This window comes from Panicum virgatum, chromosome 7K (assembly GCF_016808335.1).
Source record: "Panicum virgatum strain AP13 chromosome 7K, P.virgatum_v5, whole genome shotgun sequence".
Lineage (NCBI taxonomy): Eukaryota > Viridiplantae > Streptophyta > Magnoliopsida > Poales > Poaceae > Panicum > Panicum virgatum.
Window position 1 is genome coordinate 49,348,144 of NC_053142.1, and position 11,528 is coordinate 49,359,671.

Below are 11,528 nucleotides of genomic sequence, written 5' to 3' on the forward strand. Positions count from 1 at the left end.
ATAGTTTTAAATTCACATCCTTTGCAGCGGTGTTTTTCAGAATCGAATCTTAAGGCCTCCTGATGTCTTCCAAGTTTCTGGACATGGGAATTGACGATGTACCTTAATTAAACGCCATTTTCAGAGAGAATCCTCTACCTTGAAGGGATTCGAGTACAACAAAGGAAGCAGTACAAACATGAATTGAATTGGCAGAATTCGGAACAAATATAGTTTGTTACAAGATACAAAAAATACAGATCCATCGATGACATTTGAGGTGACACTAGTTGCATATACAAACATGCAACAAGAAAAGATATAGCAAATCAAATCAAATAAGGAATGGTCGATGCACTAGCTGAACGACCCGGAAGCGATCGAGTGGCGGCTTCATCACCCAAATCCGTCGAGGAGGAGCTAGCCTTTCAAACTTGGTGCTCGAGTCGGGGGGGGAAAAAGAAAAGGAGACCTTTGCTGTGCACGCGTGCACGGGGGTGGTGGCATCGTTTGTTTAAGCGCATTTGTAGCCGGGCGGGACGGCGCAGCCGCAGTTGAGGAGCACCTCGAGCGCGATGGGCACGTAGACGGAGAGGTCCAGCACCTTGGCCTTGAGGGCGGTGCACAGGCACGCCGCGGCCGAGAGGCCGGCGACGCCCTTCACGAGCGGGCAGCACTTGACGTTGGCGTCGCCGATGTGCACCTCGTTGCCGAGGACGTCCACGCACGCGCCCAGCTTCAGCGCGTCGATGGGGCACTTGTCCGAGGACGGCGGGTGCGTCGGGGTCGGGGGCGTGGGCGTGGGCGTCGGAGGCGGCGGGCACGCCTTCCGGCCGCCGGGCGTCTTCGTCGGCGGGCTCCCACCGATGATCGGCGGGACGGGCACGGGGAGCTTCGGCAACGGGGGCAGGGGGAGCGACGGCACGGCGACCGGCGGCAGGGGCACCGACGGCACGGCGACTGGTGGCAGGGGCACCGACGGCAGAGGGACGGATGGCAGGGTGACGGGGGGCAACGGGAGCCCGCCGGCCGAGGGCGGCGTGCCTTTCTGGCACGAGCCGCACTCTGTTTCCGCTTTCTCCCACGCGAGGGCGAGCGGCGAGGAGGAGAGCGCGAGCACGGCGGCGAGGACCAGCACCGCGGAGAGCTTGGCGAACGCCATTGCTGCCGCTGCTAGCTAGCGAGCTGATGAAGTGATGATGCTTTTTGATGCACGAGCTGCGGGGTGGCGTCGTCGGAGCTCGGCGCTTTTATAGGAGGCCGCCGGGGCGGGCATTATTGCGCGCGCCGGGGCACCGCCGGCGCGGTGGCACGCAGCGCGGCAACAGCTCACGTGGAGCCAGTGGGATTGGCAGTGCTGGACGCCTTGGCTTGTTGCCATGGCGCAGCGGCGTGTGACACTCGCTTGGCCGCGCCCGCGGGCATGATTGAAACGTACTGCTGACCGCATCGTCCCTTGCGTCGCGCTTCGTTGTTTGCCTGGTGGTGGTGCCCGATTTGCATATATCCAGGCTCGTCGTTTGCCTGCGCCTACATGATGTGTTCCCGTAAGAGCAAGCTGGCAATGCACATCTTTTAGATAATGGAAGAATGCATATTATTCCGGCTTCGACGACCTTTTCCACAAAATGAAATCACTCCACATTAAAAGCCAATGCGTAAGATAAAAACCAATCGTCTTCAGAGTTCCATCTGCTAAGATGATAAAGATCAACATCTCATTTTGGGTCCTTCACTGTGGCGCCTCGCAACGCAATGCAGATAGATGTTTGAAGCGTGGTTCAGAAATCAGAAACACATAAGGGATGACGCGGTGAAAATATGCGTGTGCTGTTGTATGTTTATGTTCACCATCCTCTTCGATCCTTTGTTTCTGTTGTGCATGAGTATGTGCTTGAATTATGCATGCCTACAAGTCTGCAAAATCAGTCTCTAGTTGAACTTGATCTCACAGTAGTGCTCATGCAGCCCTAGCCCTCGCTTCCCAGCAGTTGCATGCGAGTTACTGACAGAACTAGATCTGGCTGGGGTCAGTCAGCCTAGCTAGACCAATCACGAGCACTTCCATGCATGCACAGATCTGGGTCGGATAACAGTGCCCTGGTGTCTCATCATAGCGTGCGAAACCAGCACGTAGTAGCCCCTCCTGACAAGATATACGTGACCCGTCTGCTGTTCGTCATGTGACGAGGGCGTGGCGGCGTTACTGGATCAAACATTAGAGTCATGGCCACTCGAGAGCGATGGGACATTCTGCCTGCTTTCTGCTAATAAGATGTTCTCAGATCGATCCCCAAATTGATTCAAATCACATGTATTTTAAAGCAAGCGACTCTTCATGTCACGCAGAACAAACAAATTTACGGCTACAAATTTGACAAAATTAACCAGCATAGGGCAATAAAGGACGGTGATGCAATGCAATGTTACTTTGAACAAGAAAGCAAGCCAATAGGTTTCACATCAACACCAAGAGCTATCCATAGCCCACAGTGAGGAATAGAGGATGTGTGTGCATGCACTAGCTAGTGAGACGTGACCATCGTCGTCAGACACACTTGAAGCCGTCGGGCAGCTCCGTCTTGCAGGCGCTGGCCAGGGCCCCGACGCCGACGGTCCACTCCGTGGGGATGCCGAGCACGGTCTCCTTGATGGTGGTGCAGAAGCAGGCGGCGGCCTCGGCGGCGGCGAGCCCTTGCACGACGTCGCAGCACTTGGTCCCGAGCTGCGCGCCGGCCTGCAGGCCCGCGGCGCCGAGCGCGGCGACGCAGGCCCCGAACTTGACGGCGTCCCGCGGGCACCCCAGGTAGTCCTTCCAATGCAGCACCTTGCGCGACGCCGGCGACGCCGCCGCGGCGGAGACGGTGGCCGTGGCGACGAGGAGGAACGCGAGGGTGGCGGCCGCGGTGGCTTGGCGGGTGGCCATTGTTTCTTTGCTCAAGCTTCAAACGTTATTACGTGGTGACAGGCTACGCGCGTTTCCTACTCTTTTATAGCGTTCACTTGGGGCCACGACATGTATGGCAGTACGTACGTACATATATAGGTGCTGCAGCCTGCAGGGGAAGTGTGCAATTTTAGTTTCAATATATAAGTTGTTAGGTTTATCTTAAGTCAACATTTTTCAACTTCTAGAGAACGTGGTGACAAAAAAATTAACTTTTTTTTGCAGCATGGTGTTGATGCAACTACATTCACCATAAAAAAAAATTTAACTAGCTTGTAGTGGTGTGCAGTGAATCTCGTAGAATATACGATGTGTGTTTGGAAGTACATGATGCGGCGGCCGGTCATGTGGCGTGTCGCGCTCGTAAAACGACGGGCATGGACGGCGAACCGGCCGGAGCGACGAGCCCTTGCCAATTTGCAATTCCGGTGGTCCACGGCCACGTCGCTCGTCGCCGGCCGCAGCACCGCCGCTAGGTGAGTCACCAGCAGCAGCAGCAGCAGCAGCGTGCGAGAGCTCATGTGAGGAGCCGGTGGCTCCATCGATGCAGCGAAGCGAGGACAGGGGTGACGATGGCGATGAGACGCTTGCATGTGCCGCGAGTGGCGACACCGGTGCCAGCCTACCGCCGTTCGAGCGAGCTACGCTGGAGTACGTCGCCCATCTCAGCCAGTCGCCGCCGCACAAGTACTGACTCTCTGCAAGGATGTGGGTGATAAGAATCGATTGGTGTGGAGGAAGGACAGCTGACGACCGCGCGGCCTCCGACGACGCTTCACCGATGCAAACGCGCGGCGAGGCTCACGGCAGCAGGCGAAAGCGAGCTGCAGAGCTTGGGCTTTTTAGGTGGCAGTCTTGGGCTTGAAAAGTTCCCCCCGAAAAAAATCTAAAAAGAATTAATTTTATCTATTATGCTCTCTTTATTTCAAATTTTTTTTGTTGATTAGCCACCCAGTGTCTCTATTCTGGCTCGGTCACCACCATTAGTAAAGCAGACAATGAACAAGGTACTTGGGAAATTAAGGTCGTTTTGTATCTCTTGGTGCAAATATATACCACATGTATCCAAAGTTACATACAACTATACAAGCTGTACAGGGTGTGACCACTGACCAAAATGCTCTGGTTAACAATAGAATGCACCAAAAAGTATGGCTTAGTTCTTATACGCACGAGAAACACTGTATGATCGCTTACATACCTTGCTGGATTTTAACTCTTATCCAGTTATCATAATCTCCGCATGTTATGCTTTTGAAACGTACCTTAGTGGAGCTCTGTAACAATGCGTCACGCGCCACCAAATCTAAGCAATCCACGGCACAATTAAATCAGACAGTTGGACGAAGCGAAGACATGGCAGCCAGCATGCATATATTCATTTGTTCCCGTACCCTTGCAGATGACCTTGTGATCTCTGTCCACGTTTACAGGAAGGATATCAGGGCCTTCACAACCTTCTCTGGCCTGCACAACATGCCAGAAACGTCATGGATCAGCATAATGGTCAACAAGGTCTAAAGATCAGAGGATGTAGACATACTATCAGTAACATATGTATCATTTATGATTCGTGCAGAAATGATATAATATAAACTGTACGCAAGGATGCACACATACTAGAATGTGCATTTAGGATTTATAAACTGTATATAACAAGTACCAGTCCTCCTGCGGCATATGACCAGCTCCTTCTATCGCCTCCAGTTTTACAACACTGGGATTAGCTTTCTTGAATTCCTCAGCTATCGATAATGGTAAGTACTTGTCAGATATTCCCCATGCGAGCAGTATTGGTTTTTGCCAACTGCAACAAGATTTTTCTTGGTCAGAACAAAGAACACATCGTCGCAGGTTTACATGTCTATTATTGATTGCTCATATTCAGAATGAATTCCTTGATGCAGTGAGGTGCTTCTACAAATTTTTATGACTAATGGTGCATCGGTAATGTTGTAGTTTTAGCGACTCACATCCTGACTGTACAGTGAAATTCCAAGCTTGCATATAATAAACCATAGTCTGCCTGACTGCACATGGATGCTTGGCGCTTACCTGTTGGATGAAAATCCAGCCGAAATTCTATGTAGCACATCTTGGAAGTTGACCTTCCTGGCAGCTTCAAGCAGAGCTAAAAAACGCATACAAGTGAGAACTCAAAATTACCAGACAATTGTAGCAAGCAACTAGACTATTTACAACCTCATGAAAACCTAGAAAATCTGCAATTAGATTACTACATTATTCATTGAGAAAAAAATATGCTCGTACACAATACGGCAAACAATTCTGGATGTGCACAATGCCATTCATTTATGGAAATGCATGGTGTCAACTATCAAGTGAAAATAATTCAAGCATTGTGAATATTCTTCCGTGATTGGGAAAGTACATCAAACTGAATGGCAAAGCAACACGTATCAAGTGGTGGAAAATAGATGGCTTAGGAGTACGAGCTCACCGAATCCAGGTGCACCACTAGATAGATATGGTAATCTATATACATCAGCCTTTTCCAATTTCAACACATAGCTGCCAAATAAATGGAGGACAAAATGAAGCATCTTAAGCCACTGTGCAAAATGAATAGTATAAAAATATAAAATGCATATAACTGACAAGACTAATACAAAAACACATCATATGGACAATAAACCAAACTTTATTATTCTTTCAAGAAACCCACACTACAGAACGAAGGAAAGAGGCACAATGAATAGTTTTTTGTGCAGTAAGGATACATACGCGCTACCTGCTTCAATGAAACGCTCGGCCAAAACAGCATTTTGACAAGTAAATTCACCAACGAGTGGCCACCTGCAATGCAAGGTTTCCTCTGTTTAGTTATAAAACTAGAGTATTGACTGAAAATAACCACAACATAAGTGAAAAATCATGAATAGAAGCAGGGTATACTCAAGCCAATATTATACAGGGAAAGATGACCGCCCTACATCAGTGAACTAAATAAAATAGATAACTTAATCAACCTCGACCTCAAGAATTTTTACAGAGTAGTATACTGCAAACTTAAACAGAACTAAAAGGAAGAGTGCAAATGCATATTTTAGTCAACTTACATGCAAAAGTTCATATGATTATATGCCTATTCATATCACAAATCCACAAGTTTTGAACTCATGTGATTAAAATGTACCAAAGCATGCATATAGGTTGAATTATAAAGGAGAAGAACAGGAGAACTACTAAGAGAGAGAAACCAAGCTGGATAGAAATAACTGACTTTAGCTGCTGAAACAATCCAGGGACTGGAGAAGAAACAGTAAGTGGACTATTCAGGATTGCTAACTTGAGGACTTTGTTTGAGTTGTTCAGTGCCCATGTCAGCCCATAAGAACCTACAAGAAATCCCTGCAATGAAATGAAAGGAAAAATTACTACATTAGAAAAAAAAGGATTTCCCTAGTCCATGATTTTCCTGGAAGTTTCACATTTGTACCTGGACAACTAAGAAGAAGGGCTCAGTGATATTTAGAGTACCAAGAAGATCATCAAATGCCTTGTGGAACTCCTCCTCTGCAAATGATACGATATGCATAAGTCAATAGCAAATTCCTCTAGTTTAACACACATTTTCCTGACCTTTAAAGTCGAACCCATATCCAGGCTGTGGCATCTCACTGAACCCAAATCCAATCCAGTCAGGTGCAAAGCAGTGGTAGCCAGCATCTGCCATCTTTTAAGTTCAACAGCTACTTAGGGAATTGAATGATTGATGAAACAAAAACAGCAGTGTGGTTAATAACAATAATTTCTTAGGCTCTCATGGAAGTATTACAACTACATATGTTCAAAAGGAAACAACATATTTTGTTGCCGTTGTATAAGGTTTCAATAGCTTATAGAAATGCAGTCATTTTGTTTGCAAAATAAAATAAAACAATGTCCGTGCAGCACTCCAAACTTTTATAATGAACTTTTGCACATGCCAACGGATAGTGTCTTTTTCTAATGAAATATCAAATATGTCTTCCTAAGTAAGAAAATGCAAATAAACTGCCAGAATGAGCACCCTGTTTATTGCTGAATAATGCACAGTACCAACAACCGATTGTTTCATAAGTTGTATTTATTCCAATGGCCTACAGGTTCAATGAGGCTAACCTGAGCCATAACCACGCGGTAACTAAATGATTGAGTAGGAGCCCCGTGAAGGAACACAATAGTCCCACGTCGTGCATCACGTGAACCTACAATGTACAGCAAACACATATGACCGACAATTGCATGCCTTTTACTTATCCAGGGTTAATTAGACATGAGGGTTGTGGTTGCAGGCTTGCAGCCCTTTGGTTCATCTCATTCAGCAATAATAAAACTAGTGGATGAACTTATATTTGCATATTGCACCTGCAAGGCTACAATTATGAGAAGCAGAACTGCTCTGTTTTCACTTCACACCAAAGCTTTACAGAGTCATGTTGTATCTAATCTATGTTAATGGAGGGTGGTAGAACCTTGTTGGCCGGGCACCATGCCATCGAGTGTATCCAATATATCATGCAATGTTATCTGTAACCACAAACAAATAGATGAACGAATAGTACCTGTTTCCCTCACAAACCATCGGAACTCTCCTGACCTGACATACGAGCCGTACTCCCTCCCCTTGTCCTCGATCCTCTGGACGCAACAAGGCGAGTCACTAGTCAGATGGTTGCATACATATGGTACTATGGTTCATTGATGTGTAATTATTAGAAGGATCGGGCACACAGCGACGAAGCGAGGAGTGCGGCATTACGTAGAGCATCTGGCCGACATTGCCGTCCTCGGCGGGAACCGCGGGCAGCTGGATGGCGCTGCGGCTGGAGGGGTTGTCCGTGACGAACCCGAACGGATTGAACCCCGGCTCGTCCTTTTCCTTTTCCTCTTCCGCCGTACCACTCCCGTCCTTGCCGCTCGCCTCGACTGTCGCGCACCTGCCTCTCGGTCTCGTCCCCCACCGCAGCCTCCCGCTGACACAGCTGAAGGCGCCATCGCACGGGGAGAAGGCAACCCTCCTGCTGCTGGCGGTTTTGGAAGCGGAAGAGGCGGGAACGGAAGGGAGGAGGAACAGGGAGGGAGAGGAGGAGGTCGCGCAGGGGCAGCAGCGCGGCATGGCGGCGGCCGGTGGTGGGTCGCTGCGTTGGGCGTGCTCGGGTGCGTGGATCCCGTGGCCGTCGGTCGAAGTGTGGCCGCGAAGGAGGCGGGAGCGCCTCGCGCGGGTGGCGCAGCGGCGCCGAGCCACGCGACCGAAGACTCGGTGGATTGGTGTGGGGCCGGCCAGTTCCTTCGTCTCGTGGCTGTGGCTGCGGCGGCGGCGGCGGACGAGAGAACAACCGCTGCCCAGTGGGGCCTCTGGGTGTCAGATTCCGAGTTGGATCCGAATCCGACAAGACCAAACGATTTCAGAACAAATTTGAGGCACGAATTGAACCAAATTCAGTTATGTTATGGCCATCACCGTCATGGCCGTTCAGTATCAGATAACCTGACAGTCGGCATCATCATCAGAAAAAATGATGAACCACACGAGCAACGTATCAGCATTAACTAGGTTCACTATCAAAAAAAAAAAGGGCCACAGAAACAAGGTCAGGCCAATGCAAGCGCCCCAATGTAGACGACGCCACTGACAACTTTTCGAATTCGTAGTGATGGTGATCTAATTGGTGGTGCATGCAGATGCAGGTAGCTAGTCCAGGGCGTGGGCGTGCCGAGACGCCCGGAGGTAGAACAGCAGCACGGCAATGGCGGAGGTGAAGACGGAGGCGGACAGGGCGAGCAACGCGGCCGCCTTGTAGCCGCCGCAGGCCCCGGGTGCCAGGAACGCGCACGCGCGCGCGTCCCGCTCCAGGTAGACCTGCACCGCCAGCGCGCACGCGCCGGCCGCGTACGTTAGGCACGACAGCACCTGCAGATCGACATAGGATGGTCAAGCTCAATCCGTGGAGGGCCGGCCATGAACTGCTGCTGGAAATGAAGCTAGAGAATGGGTTGGGCAGGCGGCTGCTCACGCATTCGCCGGCGACGATCGCCAAGGAGGCGCGACGCCCGGGCAGCGGAGCGTGGAAGAGGGTCACCGCGGCGTCGTACGCCACCCTCGCTACGCTCCAGGGCAGCTGCAGCCACAGCGCCACCTCGAGGAACCTGTGTTCTAATGATATGGAACCTGCTGAATAAACAACAGCAAGACAAGACTTGATTTCTTACCTGAATGGGGTGTAGTCATCAGCATCCCTCGCCGCACCCACGCAGGCAAGGGACGCACTGCAGAGCGCGATCACGGCGACCCTGCAAACCAGAAGCCAAGTCGCCACCAGGGTCCTACGCCATGAAACGAAGCTCTGTTAGAAAAATTGAACAACCTTTATTTGACATGCGTATTTGGCGATTAAAATGCTGCAAAATCCGATCTTGAACGGTGGTGGTACTGGTCTGAAGAATGAGCGCACCTCATTTTCAGTAACTGCCTTGCACTGGCCACGAAGAAGCTGCCGTGTGTTGATGCAGAGAGAGAGAGAGAGAGAGAGAGAGAGAGAGAGAGAGAGAGAGAGAGAGAGAGAGAGAGAGAGAGGTAGGCCCCTCTCGTCGTCTCTGCAGATTTATTGTTCGTTCAACTTGAAAGAGACCATGCTTACCGAAGAAGCGCGCGAGCCGTCCGTTCGACACGAATGCCATCCACGAGCACAAAAGAAGCCACCGGAAACAAACTCAAGCAGGCCAAGTAACACCCTGTTCAGGTAAGTGCCCTCTAGCACCGCAAACAGCGTACCGGAAATGGCCGTGCAGTCCCTAGATTCTGCACCACTTTAACCTTTCCTATATACATGCAGTATATATATTACTAGCACTGGAATTAAAGATAAGATGGACTCATGGATAGGACGACAGATGCTTCCTCGTGCAGTTGTTCAAAAGAAACACGCCCACCTCTACGCACCAACCGCGTAAAATGCTGATTGGATGTCTCTGATAGAATGATAGAGACAGATATAACACACGCATAGATGATCCCCTTCGACAAAGCATCGATCAGAGGAAATTTTTTAGGGAACTACTCGATCAGATAAATTCCATCAACTCGTGCATAAATGAAATGAGCCTAGGAGGATTCGACGACACTCAGAATTTAGTTGAATATCGAAAGGATTTGAATCTGAATGGCGAAGGTTGGATCTCGTATATGGTCCTTTCAAAAAGTAGACTTGGTTCCTGGAAGAAATTAATGAGAAATGGAAGCACGATTGCCACAATGAATAAAGCAGATCGCCCGGCTATTATTTTTCAAGCATCGTCTATGCCGCAGATGCATCATGTTGACTCATGAACCACAACAAGAACGACGCCATGACACACGACATATATTATTGTCAGTGAGAAAGTTTGAGACTACTAGCGGCTAAGCTGTGCTGCCAATCGACGGAGAGCGCAGACCTTGAGCATCATCGGATGGCAACGGCGCCTGTGACGCCGACGGGCATCTGGGGGCGCATCTCAAGCAGTTTTGCCTGCAGATGTCCCAAGACTCGAAGCATGGCTTGGGCTGATTAGTGTTACAGCAGTAGCATGTAGTGCCTTGTTTACATTTCTCCTTCACACAAAATACAGCAACAATCGTACTACTGTTAACACCACTCGCGTTCGGACCGTCCGACAAAGTCTGATTGGCTGCGACAGTATAGTTCCTTCTTGTACTCTCACCCTGCCCCAGTAGAGGGCGATCTCCCCCACCTACAAGTATCACCATAAAAACATTATTTTCATCAATGTAAAAGATTAACAGAACATAACAAGCTATGTATAATAGAACATGTGAATTATTAGCATACTTCCTCTGCTTTATGTTTTTGCAGTAAGGTGTTCTTTGAATTGATAATACTTACAACGGGCTGAGGCTAGGAAGAACCCAAAGAGCACCACCAACAGCATCAAAGTTGCATTCATCCGACTAGTGTCCGGGGACCCCATTGATTCCTATACTGGGATGAACTGAAAAGAGGGAGACGAGATCGACCCTCATTTGCTTGTGTGGTATATATAGATCAGCATGATATATGCATCAATTTAGGGTCATTTATTACACATGTAGATTTAATTAGGACACCAATTACACACCTAATCAATGTATATTATTATCTACTGCATGCCAATATCCCAGTATTCTTCTTTTAGAAACTATTAACTCAGAGGAATTTCATTTTGGTAATTAGTTAAAACTTTCCTATATACTCCCGCTATACCATGAAGAATGTAATTTTGACACCTGGACAAGTACTTGTCTAGGTACATAGCCAGAATTTTATTCCTTTTTAAACGAAGAGAATATAAAAGCATACGATTAATTACACCTGCAATGAAAAGCAAGCTATCATGCAGCTATAGTGGCCATGGTCCTTGTCGTCGTACCATTTCTCCCACAATGTAGTGTGATGTAGCATGAGGGCCCAGTCCAGCATAGTGGAATATGTTAGCATGAAGGCCCAGTCCAGCCAGAGGCCCTTTCGCATGAAAATATGTTAGTATCAAACTAATTAGTGAATTAATCTAAAAAAACTAATTAGTGAATAAACTAATGCATGGTTATGGTGCAAGTTAG

At 48.7% G+C, this 11,528-nt stretch overlaps 3 protein-coding genes across 3 annotated transcripts; all 3 read right to left on the minus strand.

Moving 5' to 3' along the window:
* Window positions 1–154: 154 nt before the first annotated feature.
* Window positions 155–1,376, minus strand: LOC120641960 (36.4 kDa proline-rich protein-like). Its single transcript, XM_039918312.1, has one exon. It carries the CDS (start codon window positions 1,139–1,141, stop codon window positions 494–496), a length of 648 nt encoding a protein of 215 aa, XP_039774246.1. The 5' UTR covers window positions 1,142–1,376; the 3' UTR covers window positions 155–493.
* An 891-nt stretch (window positions 1,377–2,267) lies between these two features.
* LOC120641963 (putative lipid-binding protein AIR1) lies at window positions 2,268–2,989 on the minus strand. Its single transcript, XM_039918314.1, has one exon. The coding sequence runs from the start codon at window positions 2,903–2,905 to the stop codon at window positions 2,528–2,530; it is 378 nt and encodes a 125-aa protein (XP_039774248.1). The 5' UTR covers window positions 2,906–2,989; the 3' UTR covers window positions 2,268–2,527.
* A 948-nt stretch (window positions 2,990–3,937) lies between these two features.
* LOC120641962 (haloalkane dehalogenase-like) lies at window positions 3,938–8,184 on the minus strand. The gene is made up of 12 exons (XM_039918313.1): window positions 7,692–8,184; window positions 7,495–7,570; window positions 7,052–7,137; window positions 6,530–6,623; window positions 6,387–6,463; window positions 6,171–6,298; window positions 5,672–5,743; window positions 5,388–5,458; window positions 4,982–5,057; window positions 4,590–4,733; window positions 4,321–4,393; window positions 3,938–4,232 (listed from the first exon to the last, which is right to left on the minus strand). The coding sequence occupies exons 1-11, from the start codon at window positions 8,046–8,048 to the stop codon at window positions 4,354–4,356; spliced, it is 1,221 nt and encodes a 406-aa protein (XP_039774247.1). The 5' UTR covers window positions 8,049–8,184; the 3' UTR covers window positions 3,938–4,232; window positions 4,321–4,353.
* Between the last annotated feature and the right edge of the window lie 3,344 nt (window positions 8,185–11,528).